This window comes from Grampus griseus (genome assembly GCF_964374135.1).
Source record: "Grampus griseus genome assembly, chromosome: 1".
NCBI lineage: Eukaryota > Metazoa > Chordata > Mammalia > Artiodactyla > Delphinidae > Grampus > Grampus griseus.
This window is the reverse complement of record NC_139017.1, coordinates 149142497-149169978: the sequence shown is the minus strand read 5'-3', so window position 1 is coordinate 149169978 and position 27482 is coordinate 149142497. Positions and strand designations below refer to the sequence as shown.

Sequence of the window (27482 nt, the reverse complement as noted above, 5' to 3'; positions counted from 1 at the left end):
CACCAAAAGACACAGATTAGCTGAATGGATACAAAAGCAAGACCCTTATATATGCTGTCTACAAGAGACCCACTTCAGACCTAGAGACACATACAGACTGAAAGTAAGGGGATGGAAAAAGATATTCCATGCAAATGGAAACCAAAAGAAAGCTGGAGTAGCAATTCTCATATCAGACAAAATAGACTTTAAAATAAGGACTATTAAAAGAGACAAAGAAGGACACTACATAATGATCAAGGGATCGATCCAAGAAGAAGATAGAACAATTGTAAATATTTATGCACCCAACACAGGAGCACCTCAATACATAAGGCAAATACTAACAGCCATAAAAGGGGAAATCGACAGTAACACATTCATAGTAGGGGACTTAAACACCCCACTTTCACCCATGAACAGATCATCCAAAATGAAAATAAATAAGGAAACACAAGCTTTAAATGATACATTAAACAAGATGGACTTAATTGATATTTATAGGACACTCCATCCAAAAACAACAGAATACACATTTTTCTCAAGTGCTCATGGAACATTCTCCAGGATAGATCATATCTTGGGTCACAAATCAAGCCTTGGTAAATTTAAGAAAATTGAAATTGTATCAAGTATCTTTTCTGACCACAATGCCATGAGACTAGATATCAATTACAGGAAAAGATCTGTAAAAAATACAAACACATGGAGGCTAAACAATACACTACTTAATAATGAAGTGATCACTGAAGAAATCAAAGAGGAAATCAAAAAATACCTAGAAACAAATGACAATGGAGACACAACGACCCAAAACCTATGGGATGCAGCAAAAGCAGTTCTAAGGGGGAAGTTTATAGCAATACAAGCCCACCTTAAGAAGCAGGAAACATCTCGAATAAACAACCTAACCTTGCACCTCAAGCAATTAGAGAAAGAAGAACAAAAAAACCCCAAAGCTAGCAGAAGAAAAGAAATCATAAAAATCAGATCAGAAATAAATGAAAAAGAAATGAAGGAAACAGTAGCAAAGGTCAATAAAACTAAAAGCTGGTTCTTTGAGAAGATAAACAAAATAGAAAAACCACTAGCCAGACTCATCAAGAATAAAAGGGAGAAGACTCAAATCAATAGAATTAGAAATGAAAAAGGAGAGGTAACAACTGACACTGCAGAAATAAGAAAGATCATGAGAGATTACTACAAGCAACTCTATGCCAATAAAATGGACAATCTGGAAGAAATGGACAAATTCTTAGAAATGCACAACGTGCCAAGACTGAATCAGGAAGAAATAGAAAATATGAACAGACCAATCACAAGCACTGAAATTGAAACTGTGATTAAAAATCTTCCAACAAACAAAAGCCCAGGACCAGATGGCTTCACAGGCGAATTCTATCAAACATTTAGAGAAGAGCTAACACGTATCCTTCTCAAACTCTTCCAAAATATAGCAGAGGGAGGAACACTCCCAAATCCCTTCTACAAGGCCACCATCACCTTGATACCAAAATCAGACAAGGATGTCACAAAGAAAGAAAACTACAGGCCAATATCACTGATGAACATAGATGCAAAAATCCTCAACAAAATACTAGCAAACAGAATCCAACAGCACATTAAAAGGATCATACACCATGATCAAGTGGGGTTTATTCCAGGAATGCAAGGATTCTTCAGTATACGCAAATCATCTCAATAGATGCAGAGAAAGCTTTTGACAAAATTCAACACCCATTTATGATAAAAACCCTGCAGAAAGTAGGCATAGAGGGAACTTTCCTCAACATAATAAAGGCCATATATGACAAGCCCACAGCAAACATCATCCTCAATGGTGAAAAACTGAAAGCATTTCCACTAAGATCAGGAACAAGACAAGGTTGCCCACTCTCACCACTCTTATTCAACATAGTTTTGGAAGTTTTAGCCACAGCAATCAGAGAAGAAAAGGAAATAAAAGGAATCCAAATCGGAAAAGAAGAAGTAAAGCTGTCACTGTTTGCAGATGACATGATCCTATACATAGAGAATCCTAAAGATGCTACCAGAAAACTACTAGAGCTAATCAATGAATTTGGTAAAGTGGCAGGATACAAAATTAATGCACAGAAATCTCTGGCATCCCTATATACTAATGATGAAAAATCTGAAAGTGAAATCAAGAAAACACTCCCATTTACCACTGCAACAAAAAGAATAAAATATCTAGGAATAAACCTACCTAAGGAGACAAAAGACCTGTATGCAGAAAATTATAAGACACTGATGAAAGAAATTAAAGATGATACAAATAGATGGAGAGATATACCATGTTCTTGGATTGGAAGAATCAACATTGTGAAAATGACTCTACTACCCTAAGCAATCTACAGATTCAATGCAATCCCTATCAAACTACCACTGGCATTTTTCACAGAACTAGAACAAAAAATTTTGCAATTTGTATGGAAACACAAAAGACCCCAAATAGCCAAAGCAATCTTGAGAATGAAAAAAGGAACTGGAGGAATTAGGCTCCCTGACTTCAGACTATACTACAAAGCTACAGTTATCAAGACGGTATGGTACTGGCACAAAAACAGAAAGATAGATCAATGGAACGGGATAGAAAGCCCAGAGATAAACCCACGCACATATGGACACCTTATCTTTGATAAAGGTGGCAGGAATGTACAGTGGAGAAAGGACAGCCTCTTCAATAAGTGGTGCTGGGAAAACTGGACAGCTACATGTAAAAGTATGAGATTAGATCACTCCCTAACACCATACACAAAAATAAGCTCAAAATGGATTAAAGACCTAAATGTAAGGCCAGAGACTATCAAACTCTTAGAGGAAAACATAGGCAGAACACTCTATGACATAAATCACAGGAAGATCCTTTCTGACCCACCTCCTAGAGTAATGGAAATAAAAACAAAAATAAACAACTGGGACCTAATGAAACTTCAAAGCTTTTGCACAGCAAAGGAAACCATAAACAAGACCAAAAGACAACCCTCAGAATGGGAGGAAATATTTGCAAATGAAGCAACCGACAAAGGATCAATCTCCAAAATTTACAAGCAGCTCATGCAGTTTAATAACAAAAAAACAAACAACCCAATCCAAAAATGGGCAGAAGACCTAAATAGACATTTCTCCAAAGAAGATATACAGACTGCCAACAAACACATGAAAGAATGCTCAACATCATTAATCATTAGAGAAATGCAAATCCAAACTACAATGAGATATCATCTCACACCAGTCAGAATGGCCATCATCAAAAAATCTACAAACAATAAATGCTGGAGAGGGTGTGGAGAAAAGGGAACACTCTTGCACTGCTGGTGGGAATGTGAATTGGTTCAGCCACTATGGAGAACAGTATGGAGGTTCCTTAAGCAACTAAAAATAGAACTACCATACGACCCAGCAATCCCACTACTGGGCATATACCCTGAGAAAACCATACTTCAAAAAGAGTCATGTACCAAAATGTTCATTGCAGCACTGTTTACAATAGCCAGGACATGGAAGCCACCTAAGTGCCCATCATCGGATGAATGGATAAAGAAGATGTGGCACATATATACAATGGAATATTACTCAGCCATAAAAAGAAACGAAATTGAGCTATTTGTAATGAGGTGGATAGACCTAGAGTCTGTCATACAGAGTGAAGTAAGTCAGAAAGAAAAAGACAAATACCGTATGCTAACACATATATATGGAATTTAAGAAAAAAAATGTCATGAAGAACCTAGGGGTAAGGCAGGAATAAAGACGCAGACCTCCTAGAGAACGGACTTGAGGTTATGGGGAGGGGGAAGGGTGAGCTGTGACAGGGCGAGAGAGAGTCATGGACATATACACACTAACAAACGTAGTAAGGTAGATAGCTAGTGGGAAGCAGCCGCATGGCACAGGGATATTGGCTCGGTGCTTTGTGACAGCCTGGAGGGGTGGGATAGGGAGGGTGGGAGGGAGGGAGATGCAAGAGGGAAGACATATGGGAACATATGTTTATGTATGACTGATTCACTTTGTTATAAAGCAGAAACTAACACACCATTGTAAAGCAATTATATCCCAATAAAGATGTTAAAAAAAAAAAATCTCAGTGACATTTTTTGCAAAAATAGAAAATCCCATCCTAAAATTCATATGGAAGCTCATGGGACTGTGAATAGCCAAAACTATCCTGAAAAAGAACAGCAAAGCTGGAAGACTCACACTTCCTGATTTCAAAACTTACTACAGAGCTAACTACAGTCAGACAGTGTACTGGCATAAAGACCAATGGAACAGAATAGAGAACCCAGCAATACATACATAGATAGTCAAAATGATTTTTAACAAGGTGTCAACACCATTCAATGGGGAAAAGACAGTCTTTCAAGAAATGGTAATAGGAAAATTGGATATCCACACACAAAAGAAATTGGACCCTTATATAACACCATATACAAAAATTCACTCAAAATGGGTCAGACTTACATGTAAGACCTAAAACTTTAAAACTCTTAGAAGAAAACAGAGGGCAAGAGCTTCATGACACTGACTTCCATAATGATTTCTTGGATACTATACCAAAGGCATACACAACAAAAGAAGAAAAAAAAAAAGACACTAACAACACAGTAAAAAAGAAAACAAAAGAATAGGAGAAAATATTTGCAAATCATATATCTGGTAAGGAGTTAATACCCAGAAATATAGAGAATTCCTAAAACTCAGCAGCAACAAAAACCCAATCAAGAAATGGGCAAAGCTATTAAAAAAAAAGAAAATAACAAATGTTGGTGAGGATAGAGAAAATGGAACCCTTATGACTGTTAGTGGAAATGTAAAATGGTACAGCTGCTGCGAAAAAGAGTATGATGGTTCCTCAAAAAATGAAACATAGAATTACCATAGGATCTAGCAATTCCACTTGAGTATATACCAAAATAATTGAAAGCAAGGTCTTGAAAATATCTGTACACTCATGCTCACAGCAACATTATTCACAATAGCTAAAACATGGCAGCAACCCAAGTGTTCATTAACAGATGAATGGATAAGCAAAATGTGGTATGTATTATATATACAATAGCCTTAAAAATAGCCTTATACATACATTCAGCCTTAAAAATGAAGAAAATTCTAACATATGCTACAATATGGATGAACCCTGAAGACATTATGCTAAGTGACAGCCACAAAAAGACAAACATTGTATGATTCCACTTATACGAGGTACTTAGAATAATTAAAACTCAAGACACAAGAGGTAGAATGTTGGTTGCCACGGGCTGGTGAAGGGTTGAAATGGGTGGAGAGGTCTTGTTGAATAAGTATAGAGTATCTGCTTTACAAAAATGAAAAGAGTTACGGAGATGGATGGTGTTGATAATTGCACAACATTATCAATGTATTTAAATACCACTGAACTGCACACTTAAGGATGATTGGGACAGTGAATTTTATGTGTATTTTACCACAATAAAAATAAAGTTTTTGAAATTTACTTTAACAGGAACCAAAAAAGAAGTGACAAAAGGAGAGAGAGAGAGAGAGAGAGAGAGAGAGAGAGAAGCTAAAGAGTTATTAAAAAAAAAAAGTTTACTGGCTTAGTATCTGGCACATAGAGGGCATTCAATAAATTCAGTTAATACTAAGTACCTCCTATATATACCAGGCATTGAATGAGGCTCTTCTATGAATATGATTTATGAAATGAATAAGTCACCAAAATCACACAACCACTGAGATTTTCAAGTTAGGTAAGCTATTCAAGTGGAAGAAGCAAAGATGGAAGGTTTCTTTTGTATCAAAAGACACAAATGAAGATTTCACAAAAAGGACTAGGGATCTTGAGAACTTAGAAAAACCAAGTATGTGAAATAATTTAGGATAATGACTGAAGGAAGCCACTCAGGATAGAAAAGAGAGCTTTTTAGCATCAACTCTAAAAACTAGACAATGTACAGAAAAGAAGTCAACCTGGAGATAAAGGCATCAAGAAATTAAAATGAAGAGAGAAAGAACTTGGATATTAAACACAGAATGTAAACTTGAGAAAACTGTAGGCTCTGCAATCAGAGTAAACGAGATGGCTACAAGGGTAAAAAGTAAAGGAAGAAAGTAAGATGAAAAAATACAAAGCACAAATTTTGAGTTCAGAGTAAAACATAAATGAGACTACCGTTATGTATACTCTTCATATACACTCTGAACTTTAATTTTTTTAACATTCTTAGAAGATATATAAAGATATGTTGATTTTCATTGCAAGTCTATACAAATTTAAATTGGTAACACCTCATAACTATGTTCTTCTTAAAATTAAAATGTACATATCTTTAAGACATTTAATTCTTGTTTGGTAACTTGAAAGGTTAAAGTTCACAAAGGAAAGTGAATTATAAACAATAAAATAATCATGTAAATGAGAGAAAAACATACAGTCTCTTTTATCTCAATTTTTCTAAGATATATCTTAAATAAATTACTTGATTTCATTCATTTCTTAGAAATAAAAAGATATAAATGGATCACTACTATCATTAACAACATATCAAGCTGCCCCAGACAGTTACTGAATTTCATATGAATGAGAAAAAGAGAAAATCAAGAAGATAATTAAATCCATACCTGTTCCAATGTGTTGGGAAGGTTTTGTTGGATGCATGGCACCATGACAGACATTCTGCTGAACATTACTCTGTGAGTGGATAAGGCCAGTTTGTGTAAAGAACTGATTAAGAGAAGAACAGAGATCAGCAAATTGAACCTGATCTAAAGACCAGTTCTTGAGATCTGCCTGTCTCATACTCTCCATCAAACCTATGAGGAAAGCATTAGAAATACAGTTAGCATGGTTCTGCAAACACTGCAAAGAAAACAGCACTTCTTTTTTCCAGCCCTCAAAATTTCCACCGGTAATCTTCTGCCCATGCAATGAAGAATGACATTTTAAAAATTATTCAAAATCTGATTCTTTTAAATGTGGCCAAATTTCCTTCAGAACTCTTGTCTGTGAACCTCCACTACATCACCTGGCTGAAAGGCTTCATTACGAATTTTGCAAAGTGTTGTTTTTAAGCATACTACCAACTGCAAAAGAAACACTATATAAGGAGATACTTATTTCCACTAAAAAGAGACTTAAAATCTATTCAAAAACACATGATATGTGTATTTGGTTATAAGTCAGAAGGAACCAATACTCACCTTGGAACTGTGAAAGGTCTACATCTGACCAATTAACACTGCTGGCGATTCGACAGCTTTCTTTTAGCATATCAAGTGTTGCATACCAATCATTTGAAACACCTATAAAAATAATATTGGCAATCTTATAAATCTTGGATAGCAAAAGTTTGAGCTGGCCTTACTCCTGATATTGGCCGATCCCAATTCAGTTTTACAAATGGATTCAAAGCCAATATATCATGCATTGGGGCAATCTGCTCTGTGAGACAGGCAGGAAAGGTATTATTTCCCTGCATTTTACAAACAAAAGAAATTGAACCTAGAGAGGAGGCATGACTTAGCAAGGCCACTATGATGAATCCAAGACTTGAAGCCAGCTGTACTCTGCACCATTCCAAGAGGCCCCATTCAACTTGTAGTCTATGTCTGTGGTACCCTCTGGAGTTCTGCAGTGCAGAGACTGCCTGGTCTGTGAGCAATGTCAGTTAAGCATCTCACCAGAAACCATCAAGACCTATCTTAAGAGCAACAGACATTTTTTTTTCTTTTAAAATCAGGGTATGAATCTATCATTCTAAACGAAATACTTGGCAGGAATATGCAAAGAAAGAAAAAGTGGGAACATTCACTGAATACGTAAATGCAAGGTACTAGACTGGGCATTTCATATTTTGTATCCTCAATATGATCCGCATAACAACACTGTATACCAGTGTTGTTCTACAGCTAACAAAATAATAAGACCAGAAGAGTTAATGCACCAAAGGTCATAAAAAGCCATAATGAGGATTCGAATACAGGTCTTTCAGACATAAATCTATACTCTTTCTGCTATATCACACTAAATCACAATAGATTGCAGACAGACTGTGCATTCCACTCTTCTTTCAAACGCTCACAAAAACACTTGTTTTCCAGAAGGACAAAAGAGTTAAAACCAAAACCTGCAGGGGTTGCTGAGTTTGCCTATGTTACCACATAAATTGTAATCAAGACAATATCCAGGGGCTTCCCTGGTGGCACAGTGGTTGAGAGTCCGCCTGCCGATGCAGGGGACGCGGGTTCATGCCCCAGTCCGGGAGGATCCCACATGCCGCGGAGCGGCTGGGCCTGTGAGCCATGGCCGCTGAGCCTGCGCGTCCGGAGCCTGTGCTCCGCAATGGGAGAGGCCACAACAGTGAGAGGCACGCGTACAGAAAAAAAAAAGGTGAATCTATAGACTGAAGGACTTAACAACTCTAGGACTATGGCAAGGAAACACAAAAGAAGATGGATAAGAAAAGTACTGGTAGAAAATATATATAAGCCCCAGATAACAGATCCAAATTCACAGTTAGCCAAACACACGTCAGAAGACAAAAACTTACCAGAATTACAGGATACCTGTTGTGGGGGAGGGGGTGCCTGATGTGTTAACGTCTGGTGCTGATGGTTCGGATGGTGCTGTACGTGCTGGTGTGGAGAGGGATGCTGGGGGTGAGGGGACTGGAGCTGGCTGTGTTGCTGCGGGTGTGGTGCTGGGTGCTGGGGACGCTGTGGATGCTGTGGTAAACCATGCGGTCGATGGGACGGATGTGGAGACGGCTGTGTGTGCATCTGGGGGTGGGACAGTGAGACCTGTGCAACCGAATTACTGCCTGTGGTGTTGAGGCCACTGCCATGATTGTTGGTCAGGCTGCTTTGGTTGCTGTGTGGGTGAGAGCTCACTGTACTGCCGGGAGAGTGCTGATAGGAACAAGAAGTGTGGGACTGCTGGGAAGATTCAGAAGGGATGTTCATCAAACCTGAAAAGAGACAAAGCAAGATCACTGATGGTCAGATTTCAGTTATACCTTATGACAAACATTTGCAAAATTATTTACAGAGCAAAGGTATATGCTGTCAGGAAGCGATTTTGGTTCAGTTTAACAAGTACTGATAGAGTATCCACCATACCCTGGGGCTCTGGGGCTACCAAGAAAAAACATCATTCTCTGCCCTCAAGTAGCTCGTGGTCCAGTGGAAGAGACAGACACTTGAGGAGATTACGTCCAACACTGTAAATACTAAGGCAAAAGTATACAGAGGGTATACAGGAACTCTGCTTCTTCCCCGTTTTACCTAGGAAGGGGCTCTGAATACAGAGAAGCCTTCCTTGAAAAGGCAATATCTGGGTTGAGTCTTGAAAGATGAGTAAAATGTTAAGGGAGAAGTGGGAGAGGTGTTGGGTCACATTGAGGATGGTTCTCTATAGGTCTGAAGACCTTTGACAAAAGAGGAGGGTAGAAATAAAGCCCAGTTATTTCTGATCTCTTTCTCTGACTACTCCAAAAACTTTAAGTCCAAGATGGCTAGAATCCTTAAGAATAAGCAAAACAAAACAGCCATCTCCACTGCTCTTTTTCATTACTCTTATGGAACATTCTTGAGACAGACACAGTTTAGGGATTAAGATTACATATTTCTTAACACCAGAAAAGAGGAACTAAAATCTCTGCACTATAATTTACACATTTGGTAACTCTGGAGAATTATTAACCGCTCCAAGCCACAATTACCTCAATTATAAATGGGTATGATAATAGTACCTGCTTCGTAGAGTTGTTGTGAGGATTACATGCCATGGTACAAGCGCAGGCTGTAGCCTTAGCTCAGTAAATATTAGCCACTATGATGATAATGATGATTAGGCCAGAAGTGCTTAATGTTAAAAATAATGTATGTTTGGTTTACAGGTAGACACTCACTTTAACAAACCTTATTGCAACATGTGGTTCTATATAACTACACTATTTTCATATCCCATAAGATAACATATAATGTTTTGCTGAACCAAACACAAAAAAGTTTTACTTGAATGAAATGAAAATAAAGCCCCATACCATACTGTCAGTCAATAAAAGAATCAAAAATTTTAAACAAAAATAAAAGTATTCTCATACTTGTTATTAGGAGTAAAATCATATCAGAGTACATTATAAGATAATCTGAAAACATAATAAATTAAGGTTTTATAGGTAGAAGTGTTAATAAGAATGCTTGCCTTAACCCTGGGAAAAATGTCATTTACAGGGAATCTATAGGGTTACTACAATAAGATGAAAGAAAGCAGTTATTTCATTATCTATTTCCAATAAAGTCCTAACATTTTAAGAGGGCACCCAGATATAATCTCTACCAACATTTTTTTTTTTTTTCGGTACGCGGGCCTCTCACTGTTGTGGCCTCTCCTGTTGCGGAGCACAGGCTCCGGACGCGCAGGCTCAGCGGCCATGGCTCACGGGCCCAGCCGCTCCGCAGCATGTGGGATCTTCCCGGACCAGGGCACGAACCCGCATCCCCTGCACCGGCAGGCGGACTCTCAACCACTGCGCCACCAGGGAAGCCCTCTACCAACATTTTTAATCCCAAATTGTTTTTAAAATAAAACAAAACATCTTTTAGAAGCCCAGTATGTAAAACTAATAAATGTAAAGTTGTTTTCTGGGAAGCCATGAAAAGGAACCTGTTAGGTCTCCCTCTTCATCTGCACCCTTCTCTCTGAAACCTCCAGAAAACCCAACAGCTCCAAAGAGAACAATTTGGAAAGCACTGATCTAGTCTAATCTTCTTCACTGTACAATGGGAATGCTTAGGTCTAAAGAGGTGAAGTTAACTCAGTTGACTTGATGGTAGAACCTGGACTAGAACCCAGAATTCCTATCAATATTCTTTTCTTTTTTTTATTAGTGTAATGAAATAGCATTATGGGTTTCAGAAATTGTCGCCATTGTTATTTCAAAGCCAGTATTTTTCTACTATGATCAGCAAAGCTGGATCTGCTTAGCAAAGTCTTAGTTGTTTTTTTTTGTACTTTTATAGAAAATTTAATATAAAATTTGAGAAAATACACGACACTTTAACCAGAAAACCAACTTCCTAAACAAACTACTGATATTCATCAATATATATAACACTTACATATAACATTAACTTTCATAATATCTGACAATGATGTGTATTAAAATGTAAACTCGGGGCTTCCCTGGTGGCGCAGTGGTTGAGAGTCCGCCTGCCGATGCAGGGGACACGGGTTCATGCCCCGGTCCGGGAAGATCCCACATGCTGCAGAGCAGCTGGGCCCATGAGCCATGGCCGCTGAGCCCGCACGTCCGGAGCCTGTGCTCCGCAACGGGAGAGGCCACAACAGTGAGAGGCCCGCATACCACAAAAAAAAAAAAAAAAAAAAAAAGTAAACTCTTTAAAGGCAGGGATTTTTTGTCTATTTTGTCTACTGCCGTGAGGTAAACCCTCTGAGTTGGGGTGTAAGTAGTCAATCTGCCAAACAAAGCAATGCTTCATTGTTTGAGTTCCCAACAATTTCTGGCTAGTGTTCGTTCTATGGTGGAACAACGAGACACCTTGATCCTATTAAATGACTCTGATTAAAATTAAACCAGCAGCTAATAGGACAGTAATACATAATAGCAACAATCTAGCATTTGGTTGAGATAATAGTACATCTCAACCAGTATCACTTTTAGTGTTAAATCTGACTTAAGTATGTTGTACAAAATAATGACCACTAACTAATGTGTTCACTTATAAGTGCCGTACATGAAACTGCAAATTTGGTGCTACCATATTCCAAAAGTTATCTCTTTGCTAACAGCAGTCAGAACAGAAAAGCAAGGCACATCTATTCTTGTGGTGCAACATTTACCACTCAAACACTTCACATGCTAGACATCACTAATTAATCATGGCAGTCTTTCCCACATGGCATAAATGCAGTGTCAGAATCCTTTAACACAATGCTTCAGGACACCACTAGTAATCAAACGAAGTAGGCATGCATGAAGAGATAGATTTATCTGCCATTCTTGTGCTATGATAAAAATATATACAGACTATAGTAAAGGCACAAAGAACCTTCAGTCCTTATCATGATGGTAATGTTCTAAGATTAAGGAACTATAACAGCTGCGATGTGAAAATAATTCTTTAAAAAATTTCAATAAAAAATTACAAAAGAGGTATTAAAAAACTCACCTTGTTGACTAAGTGACTGCTCAAAAACTGACTTATAAAGGCTCCGAAATGAGGCACTGAGATCTTCAAAATTATATTCTGAGAAAAGTAGTTGTTTGTCTCGGTCTGAAAGGTTGTACTGTGGCTGCTGTTGAGGAGTTAATGACTGAGAGACTGGTTCTGGATGATTTGTCACCTAACATTGAAGAAAAAAACTACTAATTTAGTAGCTCTATATCAGAATTGGTTTATTACATATGATATAAAACTGAAAATATCAGAACAGTTATTAGAATTCAAAGGAATTAACTTCCCTGTCTTTGGCTTTCCTATCGTCTGTTAAGTTGGGTATACATAAAAGGACAGACCAAAAGTTGTTAACTTAGGTCTTGAAGAATCTCAGAAATCTAATCCAACCTCCACATTTCACAGTAGGGGGGAAAATTCAAAGTTAAAGGACCTTCCCAAGGTCATAATAAGTGATAAGCTAAGCCTGGAACCCTTCCAGTTTCTGTGGAGTCTTCATCTTGATTTCCACAGAAGCAATTTCATCTCAAACTCACTATACTCTGAAACTACTAACATTTCTCATTCATTTATTCAATTAATCTTTAAGTATTTAAACTCAAATACTGTGAGTCAGGTTGTATGGCACTGCCCAAAGCAGCAAGGAACTTCAACACACCTAACTCTTCACTGTAGGTAAATTTTTCTTTTTTAAATGAAACTTAAGGAAAGTAAGAAATGATGGGTAAAAGACAAAGGAGATTCTGAGAAAAACAGAATAGATCAGGGCCTCGAGCTATGCAAGGAAAAAGAGCACCATGAACACCTAAAAAATAAGAATTATCTCTGAAGACAGCACAACTAGAAATAAAATAAAACATGATCAGCAATATATCTTAAAGATCATATCAAGCAGTAACAAACTACCATTGGTTTAGTGTTTTGAAAAAATTAAGATATGAACACTGGCTATCGATTTATGCAGCCTTTCAAAATGATGCTCACAAGGAGTCTACAATGACATGGAAAAATATGAGTTTTGTGTAGGGGAATGGCTCCACCACTGGCACATGACTTCATCATTACTGAGTACTTTAATTCACCACCTGATCAGCTAAATATGTAATTTTTTTCAGGAAGGGTGCATGAAAACAAGGGTAGGATGCTTTCTAAACTCTGTGTATCAAAGAATTAATGTCTTTTTCTTGACTTCACAACTGAATGAAAATTTGGTGGGCCTAATATTTATAATTCCAAATCTATTCCCTTGACACTCTGTATAAAGTGCTCCATCATTTTCTGGCATTTAGTATTACGGAAGAGAGGTATGATTTGTGTTTCTCTGAATGTACCTTATTTCTTCTGCTAGAGTATCTATGATTACTTCTGAAATTTAAAAATTTGTCATGATGTGTCTAGATATAGTTTTTTTCCCATTAACTTTTCTTAGAACTCAGTAACCCTTTTGTTCTCTATTTCTTCTGAAAACTGCTTCTGTACCAACTATTTGGGGACACCTATAATTCGCAATTCTCCATATCTATCGTATTCTTTTACATAATTGGTATTCCTTTATCTGTTTCTTCTGCATTCTCGAAAAATATTTAAAATTTTTTCCCCCAGAGCACTGTTAACAGTTTTGCGTTGTCTTCTTTCTCCTACATTCAAGGTGAGTTTTAAAACTGCTCTCTGAATTTCTGTTTTCCTCGTGTTATTTTCTTATTTCAGGTCCCCCATCCCCCTTATATCTTTTCTCTGTGTAAAGTTTTTACCTATTATTCATCTTGGAACAGGGAGAGATGTGATGAGATCAAATTTATACCATGAACAGTGTGGTGTATGGCTCTCTCGGGCTCTGTTCTGTCTACCCAGGAGGACAGGTGCAAGATGATTTGAAAAGAAGTATCAGATAAGGGAAGGGTCAGCACAGGAGCAAAAATACTCACACAGGTCCCTTTATAGCATAGCTTTGTTTTCCAGACCCAAACTGAAAATACAAGACTGGTTAACAACTGAGTACCAGGTCATCCTAAGCTTTGGGGTTTGTAGAATCCCCTTCTTAGATCTGCTTCTGGAAAACTAGGTGATATACATATCCTCTAAGCTCTTTTACCAAGGACTGTAAAATATCATTAAACACAGCTTTAGAAGACTAAAGTAAAAATTCTTTTCCTATTCCAATTGTGTTTCACTTGGACAGAGAACAGATGAAGTAGACCAAAATATATAACATAGTACAACAATATATTTGTATCTAACTTGCTAAAATATAATAGAAATCTGCTCTACTTATCTAAGCTAATGATCAATTTGATCAGTGAGAAATATACATCTTCACTTTTTATTTGTATTTCAATTACGTTTGGTTCCATTTTAAGCTCTAAATGAGTACTCAACAAAGGAGTTAACTTCACCAAGGCTTACCGGTGTGTAACTATGCACACTTCCAACACTGTTCAAATTAACAGATGCCAAACTCTGATCTGAGAGACTGTTGTTAAGGCTACTGCGTGGGCTATCACTACCATCCTGATCAGTGTTGTACAATGTTACCTACAAGGAAAAGAACAGCAATATTTGAATAAGTAGTTCCTACTCTAAAAAGTACTTTTTAAGCAACTCTAGAAGAATACAACTAACCTGGTAGATGGAAGGAAAACAAAATGTTATTGGTCTTTCCTTTGGTGTTTACCTACCCCAAATCCATGCTCTACATCGCTCACTCCATGTTCACCATGAAATATTGATAATTTACTTTCAAACTAAAGGATATATCCCAACCAGAGGTATATAAATTCAATTTTCTAAAAGGTATAATTAGTTCGACATTTAATAAGAGGGGATTATAACAGATTTTTACTGTTAAATATTTCTATAATGCATAAACTTATTTTTACTCAAGCTTTAAGCAAAATCAGTTTTCTTCTTTAAAAATCTTAGGCATCAAAAGAAAAGAACACAAAAAATAGAATTTAGGCATCATATTGTTTATAATATTGAAAACTGTAAACTGTCCAACACAATTGCAGAATCATAAATATGTGATCTGATTTTTAAAATAATAATAATATGCTAACATATGCATATGCATACATGAAAGAACTATGTATCAAACTGTTAACAATGGTTAACTGGCAGGGGGCTGGGTATTCCTGAAGACTTCTGTCACTGATAGTGTATATTTTTACAATGCTTGAGTATGTTTATAATGTGCATTATCATTTTTAATTAGAAACAACAAAAAAGATATTTTTAAAACAGAAAACTAGTCTAAATATTCTTTAAAGTTCCATTCAGATGCTACTACCAATTTTCCTTTCTATGCTCCTACTTTCATGGGAAAAATTAATACTTTTGATTTTATGGTGTAACTAATTTTTATCAAATTTTTATCCACTACTAGACTGTTAGCAACTTGAGTTCCCCAATAAATAATCATAAGCAGCATAATGTTTTCTACTCAGTATACACATAAAAAATACTTGCTGAATTTAATGACCAATTGAGCTATTACCACCCTTCTGTCTGTGCTGAAAATGGGGTCATGCTCAATGCTCATTTGCCAAAAGAGGCCAAAACCTGGAAAACTAGGCATATATGCCTCAATACTTAAGGCAAAACCAAACTGTCTCACATTCACATCAGCTAGGAACAATTATGTGTCTAGGAACTAATAAGGGAAAAGAGTATAAGGAAATTGAGAGAAAATAAAACTATGGCAAAGATTTTTCTGGTCAATTATTTCCAGTGTAAATTTCATTTTTTAAAAAACTCAACCTTATGGGCTCTTAAGCAATACAATATCAGCAAATTACAAGCATCCCATGGTCATTCTGTTGGCTGCTCATTCTCTCCTGTGCATGCTTAGTTACCTATCAGTCAAGTCAGAAATACTTCCCACCATCTTAGACAAATCCTCATAGCAAGGAGGATAAGATTTTTATTAAAATGTAACATATTATGGAGAGGAAAATACACGAGTTGTTATAGTTTATTAATTATAAAATGGGCATACTCATGGAATCATGTAATCAATAGCAACTCTCAAACTTTGATCTTAGAACCCTTTTACAGCCTTAAATATTAAGGAGTCAAGAAGCTTTTGTTTGATATATTTATCAATAACTGGCATATTAGAAATTTAAAAAATTTTAAATACTAACTTAAAAATAACTATTACAAACTCAACTATATATTAACAAAAAAAAATTTTCTCTCAATAAGTAAACTTAGAAGGGTGCCATTGTTTTACATTTTCGTAAATTTCAAAGCCTGCCCTAACAGGAAACAGCTAGATTCTCATATCTGCTTCTGCATTCCATCTGTTGCAATATGTTGTTTAGGTGGAAGTATAGAAAGAAAACCCAGCATCATATATACATATATATGTGTGTGTGTGTTTGGAAAAGGGAAGCATATTTTAATAGACTTTTCAGATAATTGTGCATAGTCTTTTTTGATACTACACGAAAACATGACAAGTGACAATTTTTTAAAGATTAGTTGCAATGTAAAATCTGAAAGCATATGAATAAAATTTTCACACTCTTTTACATTATAATCCACTTTCCACCTCGGACTCTGAATGGATCATTTACTCACGCATGATTTTATAACATTATGCATTGGTCATTTGGAAAATATCATTCACTAAGTTATGCACATCTTCCAAATACTGACATATTTCATTACACAACATCAAAACATCACACTTGTTAACATTACCAATAATCTCATTGGAAAAGTGTGTAAAGACTGTGAAGCTACCAGACTCACTGTGGTGGATGTAAGTTTTCCGAACCTGTATGTTTTGCTTAAAAGCTCAAATTTTACCATTGGCAAGAGATTCTGTCAATTGTTTTCCTTTAAGTGAGAGGCTTACTTTATTCATTTTCAAGAAAATATCTGCCAAATACCCAAATCTGAATAATAGTGTCAGTTGTTCTTTCAAGTAAAATCAATGCTCCATGAACAAAGTGGCTAGTTCAACACAAATGCTCTTCCTTGAAGCAACCACTGTACCTCGGTATACACAGTTTAAGCGTTTTACGTGTACTTCCCATTTCACCATACAGATTCTTAAAAACGTTTACTCAAAGGTCACAATTTAATAAAATTATTTTTCCTGCATCACCAAGGATATTCTTAACTAGTATTTGTTTTTTTTAATCTGAAGGGTGTGTGGTTGTGAAGAACACAATGACTACTAGTACAGTCAGGTGTCACTGCCTTGACTTGTGCTAATGTTTACATATTATTGCTTTTGCTGCATCTGTGAAAACACAAAAATAAAGGAAAAGGCAAATAGCATTTTAGTATTATCATGGAATCCCCAAAAGGGTATTGGTTACTCAAGTGTCCACAGATCACAGAACCACTGATACAGAACATACCTGCACACCAGAAGGCCCACTCATGAACTCTCCCAATCATCATTCACCAGCCAGTCATTATCCATCCGCATATCTCCTGTTACAGGTAACCACCATACAGACTTCTACCATTAATGACTGGTTTCATACAACGTATATATATCCTTCTCTGTCCTTTTGCAGTAAATTTAGCTAAAGGATTATGTAAAGCTTTGTTGTGTGTTGCGTTAGCATCGGCTCTTAATCTTTTATTACTTCCTTCATTCCACTTTTTAAAACATATTTTATTCTTTTTCATCCATCTGAGAACTTTATCATTTATATTAAGGTCTCAAATCCATCTGAAATTGATTTTTTTTAACATCTTTACTGGGGTATGAAACTGATTTCTGTGCAAGAAAAAATCTCACTTTTCTATTGATTCAGCACCATTTGTTGAAAGACATCACTGAACTCTGTTCCATAATTCTATGTGTCTATTCTTATGCCAATATTACACTTTCAATTATTGTAGGTTTACTCGATATTTGGAAGTATAAATCCTCTTTTATCTTTTTCTTCAACATTTTCTTCAACTACTGTTTACCATTTGGAGTCTCATTTATCTTTCAAAATCAGCTGGTCATTTCCTACTATCTTCCTTCCCCTAAAAAAAGCACTGTGGAATTTTGATTGGGATATTATATCTGTAGATAAACTCAGGAAAAACTGACTTCTTTACAATAATCTTCTCTATGAAAATTATACACCTAGTTATTTATACACCCTTTGCTCTCTCTCAGTAATTTTTTATAGTTTTCTGTGCAGAGTTCATCTTTCATTTAATCCTAGCTACCTCAGAGATATTGCGAGTTTGGTTCCAGACCACTGCAGTAAAGCAAGTATTGAAATAAAGCAAGTCACATGAATTTTCTGGTTTCCCAGTGCATATAAAAGTTACGTTTACAATGTACTGTAGTCTATTAAGGTGCAATAGCATTATGTCTACAGAAACAATGTATATACCTTAATTTAAAAATACTTTATTGGTTAAGAATGCTAACCATCAGCTGACAACACAGGGTTGCCACAAACCTTCAATTTGTAAAAAGCCCAACATCTGGGGAGCACAATACAGCGAAGCACAATAAAATGAAGCGTCTCTGTATTTGATGCTTTTGAATGCTAATGTAAGTATTGCCTTTTAAATTGTATTTTCTAACTGTCCATGACTAATACACAGAAAAATAACTGACTTCTAAAATCCAACACTGATCTAATATTGACACCTTGGTAAATTCACTTATTAATTCCAAGAGTTTGTCTGTAGATTCTTTTGAATTTTCCATATGAATAATGATGTCTTCTGTGAACGATGGCTTTACTTTTGCCTTCCCAAATTTTAAACATTTTCTCTTTTCATAACTTTCATTTCTCCTCTCCTTGCCCCAACACTACTGTCATATATTTTACTTCTATGTGTTATAAACCCACAATGCATTTTTGTAATTTTTGCTTTACAGTTATCTTTTAAAGAGATTTAAATTTTTTTAAAAAAAGCTTTATATTTACCCACATAGTTACCATTTCTGGTGTACTTAATTGCTCTGTATAGATCCTGATTTACATCAGGAACTTCAATTACACATTTACTTTCTTCTTTTTTTTTTTTTCGGTACGCGGGCCTCTCACTGCTGTGGCCTCTCCCACTGCGGAGCACAGGCTCCGGACGCGCAGGCTCAGCAGCCATGGCTCACGGGCCCAGGCGCTCCGCTGCATGTGGGATCTTCCCAGACCGGGGCACAAACCCGTGTCCCCTGCATCGGCAGGCAGACCCTCAACCATTGTGCCACCAGGGAAGCCCTTTCTTGCCTACTTTTGGATTAACCAAGGATTTATTATTTTTCCTTACTTGGTAATATTCTTTTTATTCTTGTAGTAACCTAGAGCAGTGGTTCATAAGGTAAGGAACTTGGACCAGTACGTGACCAGTATCTGAGAACGTGTCAGAAACGCAATTTTTCAGACCCCAACTTAGACCTAGAGAATCAGAAACTCTCAGGGTAGGGCCCAGTAATCTGGGTTTTAACAAGCCCTCCTAGTTATTCTGATATATGCTGAAGTGTTAAGAATCACTGCCCTAGATTTTACCACATGCCCTTGACTTAGTACTTTTACCACTTCCCATACAATGCAAAGACATTAACTGCAATATATTTGCTAATGCTTTACTCTAGTATTGTCACGTACTTTAACCTCTACAAGTATTTTAGACTCCAAAGCATTGTGTTCTGTAACAGCACTGCTATTGTTTTAATCACTCGATACATATTTTTATTTACTGACATGCATACTCTTTTGGTGTTCTTCATTCTTTTCTGCACAGGATAATTTTCCTTCTATCTGAAAAATTAACCTCCTTTAATTTTTTAATACTGTTATTCTCTCACATTTTGTTTCTGTAAAAGCCTATTTACTTAACCTTCATTTTTCATAGAAATTCTAATTTTAGAATTCTGGATTGGCAGTTATTTCCTTTCAGCACTACAAAAATTTCATTCTGGTGGTATCTGACTTTTATCATTTCTATTCAGAATTCAGTGTGTTCCTTTGAAGTTGCCTATTATTTTCCTCTGATTTTAAGATAAAAAAAAATCCTTGTTTTTTAGCAGTTTGACTTTTATTTGCCTGATAAGGTTTTCTTTTAATTAGTCCTTCTTGGGGTTCTCAGAACTTCTTGAATCTGTATTGTGTTATCTTTCATCAGTCTTAGAAAATTCAAATATTGCTTCTTCTCTATTCCCTTTTGCTTCTCTTCTGGAACACTAATGACAAGTTTGTTAGATCTTTTCCCTGTATCCCATTTACCTCTTAAGCTTCTCTGAATTTTCCATTCTTTTGTTTTTCAACCTGCATATTTTCTATTGACCTATCTTCCAGTTCACTGATTCTCTCCTCTGCTGTGTCTAATCTGCTGTTAAATCCATCTATTTAATTCTTAATTTCAGTTATTATATTTTTCAGTTCTCTTGATTCTTCCATACAGATTCCAATTCTGATAAATTTTCTATAATTCATCTATTTTCTTCAACATATTAGTCATAGTTATTTAAAAATCAATATCTAGATCACTTGTGGATATGTTTATACTATCTTTCAATCTTGGCATTTAATTATTTGGTCTTGTTTCTTGGAATGTCTGAAAATTCTGACTGAAAGTGAGACCTTACTTATGAAAACTTGCAAAAGCTCGGGATATGTTATCTTCCAGAAAGGATTTAGTTTTCTTTTGGCAAGTGGAATATTAGCATACCACCCTAATAACAGTTTGCGACTGGTGTTATTTTGATTTGCTCTTACGTATAGAACATAATCTTTCTTAAGTATCAATTTGTAAAACTGGGGTGTTTACCATGGCTCCCTCTTTAAAGAACTACAACTTTTGTCCCCCCCCCCCCACCTCTGTGAGACTGCTGAATTCTGGCTAGTGAAAAATCCACATGATTTGCCTGTGTCTGAGTTGAAGCACACACAGGTTAGGGATTAGCAAATGCCTTAACTGGATATCGCTTGCAAAAAGTTGAGGTAACTTCTGAGATTCCTCAGGATCTTGGTCCTTAAGCCCTGGCTCTTTGGTAGCCTCATACTCTCATTTTTACATCCCTAGCTCAGTGACTGCTCTAGGTTGTAGCTTTCTGTGCAGCCTCTATGCCATGCACTGAGAAGTGGGAAATGTCCCCAGGGAAAACATGTAGGGCTTATCTCAATGTGCTTCCCTTTTTTCTGAGATCTTTGCTTCTTAAGTCCTGCTTGTCTTTTTCTCCAATGCCTTTCTTTTTTATTGGTGGGCAGGGTGGTAATTTTATATAGATAGGGAGAAGGGTTAATCCGATACTAGCTATTCTATCATATCTGAAAGCAGAAGTCCCAAAACTCCAGTTTCTTTATTTAGTTACAAAGTCCCAGCATTACTACTTTCTAATTGTTTCCTAATAGCCACAACTGTCTATGTTTAGGCCTCAGTATCTCCTGCTTGGACTATCGCAAAGAGCAGTACTGGATACCTCTGATTCCAACCCATCTATTTCACCGGAAATTCTCAAGTCTAGCTGGGTATCATTAGGGATGATTTTTAAAAGTACAGATTCCTGGGCCCTACCCACAAGGATAAAGTAACTGATTTGGTAGGACTGCAATGGAATCTGGGAATTACTACCACCACCAAACACACGTACACACTAACAACCCCACCCCTCCCTCAAGTGATTCTGATGGAATCAGTCCATGTATTGCTATTTGGGAAAAATTATCACTTTACACCTCAGTTGCCAGTTTCCTATCTAAATTGGAATTCTGATTAGTAACTCTGATTATAATCTGTCTTCTATCTGCTTATTCAATACCTTTTATCAATACAAAGATACTACGTATATTAGTGCAACTGAGTATGTATACATGTTTGTGTTTTATGTGTGTGCACAAGAAAGTAGAAGAGTGAGATTTAAAACAAAAAAAAAGAGCAACTGAAAGCAAGGGAGATGGGGAGAGGGTAAAAGCAAGACTGACAGACCGTATGAGTACAAGAGTGAGAAATATTACGGCTTCAAGGTGCTCATGATGGTCTAGTAAGGGAGGAAATAGATGCACAGAACTGAGATATTTTATGAACCTCCCAGAGCCTTTTTAGGGTTTTGAGATATGAGATTAAGAAATTACCTTGTAAAGAAGAGATATTTGTACCCTACTAGGTATCTAATGAGTTAGCACAAAGTTCTGACCCTTGCTTCAATAACAAAAACAAAACAAATACTGCAGCAAACTACCACATACTACACTTCTGGGTATGTACCTAGACTTGAATATCATGAAAGAGGTTGACCACCGTTCTAATGGACTCTGAGTTTGTCTGAATTATTTACTTTACTGGATTCTGTTGACGCCCTGGTTATTTGTCAATCTCTTTTTAAATCACATATTTAGAGGGGTAATCAATGATTTTGAAACAAATTGATTCAATAAAATGCTGGACTCAAAAATTCAATGGGATTGGTAGTGTCAAGAATTTAGATTTAATATAGAGCTTCCCAATAAGCATCTTCCAATTTTTCTAGAGAATTATTTATTTACCTCTAACTTGTGTAAAGCTAAAAGCATTGTGGATTCAGCTTTCAAACTGCCATGTATGGTTTGGTCAAATTTATATCATCTTTAAATTCAACCATACAGAAATCTACTGTTACTATAAAAGCAAATTAAATGTATTACTCAATGACATTTCAAAAGTGTTCAAAAAATAGAATTACTTTGTTAGTCACAGTGTTGATTGCCAGAGTTGGAGAGGCACTTCCCGAAATAATACACTCCACTCCCAAAGAATCTGAATCTATGCTATATGGAGTTGAGGCCTAAAATACAAGAACAAAATAAATAATTATTAGCTCATAAAACCACCAACTTGAACACAATTTTAAGTTATTTCATCAAATTCTCCAACATCCAGTTTTGTGCTTTGTTTCTGAAAATAAACTTAAAATCATTACTGAATTCTCTTCTACTATATTTTATTATGCTACTAACCTGATAATCACCAAGTCCATTGGTATGGCTACTCCTTACCAACTCTTTTAACTGGCTGTGGGATAGGTTTGCAAAAATTAGAGATAAACTTCTGTGGTGGAGACGACTAATAATCAGGTAACACTCATTCTCCCCTCTTCTCCCTTTTAGCAATAGATCCCTGTAGTTATCAATGCATCTCCAGCCAGCTAAAGACCACCTTTTCCAGACTCATTTGCAGCTAGCTGTAGCCATGTGATTAAGGTGCAACAAATGGGATGTGAGGAAGAGTGATGTGTGCAACTTCTGGGTCATGTCTTTGAAAGGAACTTGCTTGCCCTCCATCCTCTTTCCCTCTTATTGCAGGCCTGTGACACAGATGTGCTGGTGGTGATCCTGCATAACCAGAAAGCTGAGGGTAATACCCTGGGGAACACCATAAAGATAAGATTAGAAGGAAACATCTGAATGACCTTGTGGAACAGAGCTGGTTATTCATCTGATTCACCTCTCAGCTTGGACTTTTACCTAAGAGAGAAATAAATCTCTCTGGTTTAAGCCTTTCAGATGTAGTTTTCTCTTCCTTTGTCTGTTAATGCAACTGAACAATATCCTAAATAACACAATTTCATATACATTGTTTACAAAGCTAACATGGGTGTCAAAAATCAATATAGGTTTTCTACATTTAGAATTCTGGATATAGATTGTGACAACTCCTTTCTCTCTCTCAAAAGAAACAGTAATTTCACTGAAAAACATTTCTAAGGTTGATTTATTTATCACTTAATCCCTTGGCATGAATTTCTTTCATCAGATAATCCAAGAGGGTAGGGAACAGACATCTTGAAAAAGGAAAAGACAAGGGTCACCCCAAGAAGGTAGAATCTAGTACTTACGTGCTGGGTACACACTGAGAGTTAGGTGAACATGGAAAAGCACTTCAGAAATACAAATGGAAAAACTACAAAGACAGCTCTGTCTATGCCCCAACTTTGGTGTCTGCCAATTTAGCTACAATTTATGCCCCAACTTTGGTGCCAGCTAATTTAGCTAAATTAACACAGAAGATTACTTTAGAAAGCTGCAAATCTCATGTTCCTCTAACTCAACTCAGTCATCTCGCTCCAGACTACTGGTTCACTATCTAATTCTCACTCCTCCCCACTGGTAACAAGAAGCAAGCCTGTGTTGTGTGATTTCATGCAAATTACTCAACCTTTATACTCTTTTCCTCATGTATAAGAGGATTATGCCACTTCCTTTAGAGGTCTGTAAAGAGCATTAATGAAATAATTCATGTAAAGCACTTAGCATAGTACCTGAAATGCACAGCAAGTGCTGGCTTCTATGATGACTACTAACATGTATATACTACTGATGCTGAGAACCTACTGATAGAGAGGAATATTCAATGGTGATTAATGAAAAAGGAGACAGCTTTGGTAGGCGGCACTGCATTCCCACAAGACCAGATTCACAGCTTTAGCTAGAAAATCTTTTAATTAGATATTCTTCATGGACACTAAAAATCTGGTACAATCAAGAGAATAAAAGACATTCACAGAAAGACAGACAAGATGAAAAGGCAGAGGGTTATGTACCAGACGAAGAAACAAGATAAAACCACAGAAAAAAAACTAAATGAAGTGGAGATAGGCAACCTTCCAGAAAAAGAATTCAGAATAATGATAGTGAAGATGATCCAGGACCTCGGAAAAAGAATGGAGGCAAAGATCGAGAAGAAGCAAGACATGTTTAACAAAAACCTAGAAGAATTAAAGAACAAAAAAACAGAGATGAACAATACAATAAATGAAATGATAACTACACTAGAAGGAATCAATAGCAGAATAACTGAGGCAGAAGAACGGATAAGTGACCTGGAAGACAGAATGGTGGAATTCACTGCTGCGGAACAGAGTAAAGAAAAAAGAATGAAAAGAAATGAAGAAAGCCTAAGAGAGCTCTAGGACAACATTAAACTCAACAACATTCGCATTATAGGGGTCCCAGAAGGAGAAGAGAGAGAAAGGACCCGAGAAAATATTTGAAGAGATTATAGTCGAAAACTTCCCTAACATGGGAAAGCAAACAGCCACCCAACTACTGGAAGTGCAGTGAGTCCCACACAGGGTAAACTCAAGGAGAAAAATGCCGAGACACACAGTAATCAAATTGGCAAAAATTAAAGACAAAGAAAAATTATTGAAAGCAGCAACAGAAAAACGACAAATAACATACAAGGGAACTCCCATAATGTTAAGAGCTGATTTCTCAGCAGAAACTCTACCAAGCCAGAAGGGAGTGGCATGATACACTTAAAGTGATGAAAGGGAAGAACCTACAACCAAGATTACTCTACCAGGCAAGGATCTCATTCAGATTCGATGGAGAAATCAAAAGCTTTACAGACAAGCAAAAGCTAAGAGAATTCAGCACCACCAAACCAGCTTTACAACAAACACTAAAGGAACTTCTCTAAGTGGGAAACACAAGAGAAGAAAAGGACCTACAAAAACAAACCCAAAACAATTAAGAAAATGGTCATAGGAACATACATATAAATAATTACCTTAAATGTGAATGGATTAAAGGCTCCAACCAAAAGACACAGGCTTGCTGAATGGACACAAAAACAAGACCCACCTATATGCTGTCTACAAGAAGCCCAGTTCAGACCTAGGGACACATACAGACTGAAAGTGAGGGGATGGAAAAAGATATTCCATACAAATGCAAATCAAAAGAAAGTTGGAGTAGCTATATTCGTATCAGATAAAACAGACTTTAAAATAAAGACTGTGGGCTTCCCTGGTGGCGCAGTGGTTGAGAGTCCACCTGCTGATGCAGGGGACACGGGTTCGTGCCCTGGTCCGGGAAGATCCCACATGCCACAGAGCGGCTGGGCCTGTGAGCCATGGCTGCTGAGCCTGCGCGTCCGGAGCCTGTGCTCCGCAACGGGAGAGGCCACAACAGTGAGAGGCCCGTGTACCGGAAAAAAATAATAATAAAAAATAAAGACTGTTACAAAAGACAAGGAAGGACACTACATAATGATCAAAGGATCAATCCAAGAAGAAGATATAACAATTATAAATATATATGCACCCAACACAGGAGCACCTCAATACATAAGGCAACTGCTAACAGCTCTAAAAGAGGGAATTGACAGTAAAACAATAATGGTGGGGGACTTTAACACCTCACTTACATCAACGGACAGATCATCCAAAATGAAAATAAATAAGGAAACAGAAGCTTTAAATGACACAATAGACCAGATAGATTTAATTGATATTTATAGGACATTCCATCCCAAAACAGCAAATTACACTTTCTTCTCAAGTGCACACGGAACATTCTCCAGGACAGATCACATCCTGGGTCACATATCAAGCCTCAGTAAATTTAAGAAAATTGAAATCATGTCAAGCATCTTTTCTGACCACAACACTATGAGATTAGAAATGAATTACAAGGAAAAAACACAAACACATGGAGGGTAAACAATACGCTACTAAATAACCAAGAGAAGACTGAAGAAATCGAAGAGAAAATCAAAGACTACCTAGAGACAAATGACAATGAAAACACAATGATCCAAAACCTAAGGGATGCAGCAAAAGCAGTTCTAAGAGGGAAGTTTATAGCTATACAAGCCTACCTCAAGAAACAAGAAAAATCTCAAGTAAACAATCTAACGTTACACCTAAAGGAACAAGAGAAAGAAGAACAAACAAAACCCAAAGTTAGCAGAAGGAAAGAAATCATAAAGATCAGAGCAGAAATAAATGAAATAGAAACACAGAAAACAATAGCAAAGATCAATAAAACTAAAAGCTGGTTCTTTGAGAAGATAAACAAAATTGATAAACCATTAGCCAGACTCATCAAGAAAAAGAGGAAGAGGACTCAAATCAATAAAATTAGAAATGAAAAAGGAGAAGTTACAACAGACACTGCAGAAATACAAAGCATCCTAAGAGACTACCACAAGCACCTCTATGCCAATAAAATGCACAACCTGAAAGACATGGACAAATTCTTAGAAAGGTATAATCTTGCAAGACTGAACCAGGAAGAAATAGAAAATATGAACAGACCAATCACAAGTAATGAAATTGAAACTGTGATTAAAAATCTTCCAACAAACAAAAGTCCAGGACCAGATGGCTTCACAGGTGAATTCTACCAAACATTTAGAGATGATCTAACATCCATCCTTCTCAAACTCTTCCAAAAAACTGCAGAGGAAGGAACACTCCCAAACTCATTCTATGAGGCCACCATCACCCTGGTACCAAAACTAGACAAAGATACTACAAAAAAAGGAAATTACAGACCAATATCACTGATGAATACAGATGCAAAAATCCTCAACAAAATACTAGCAAACAGAATCCAACGACA

The 27482-nt window shown here is 36.6% G+C and overlaps 1 protein-coding gene across 2 annotated transcripts in view; it reads right to left on the bottom strand.

Moving 5' to 3' along the window:
* Positions 1 to 27482, bottom strand: part of FOXJ3 (forkhead box J3) — a 130857-nt gene that overhangs the window by 12397 nt on the left and 90978 nt on the right. The window contains exons 6-11 of one of the 2 annotated variants that reach the window (XM_082680869.1): positions 22817 to 22918; positions 14587 to 14715; positions 12178 to 12352; positions 8535 to 8951; positions 7186 to 7287; positions 6607 to 6798 (exon numbers count right to left, since the gene is read on the bottom strand). In XM_082680869.1, the coding sequence (XP_082536995.1) occupies positions 6607 to 6798; positions 7186 to 7287; positions 8535 to 8951; positions 12178 to 12352; positions 14587 to 14715; positions 22817 to 22918 (1117 nt within the window). The remainder of the gene's footprint in view (positions 1 to 6606; positions 6799 to 7185; positions 7288 to 8534; positions 8952 to 12177; positions 12353 to 14586; positions 14716 to 22816; positions 22919 to 27482) is intronic. The other variant, XM_082680870.1, reaches the window with a different exon arrangement.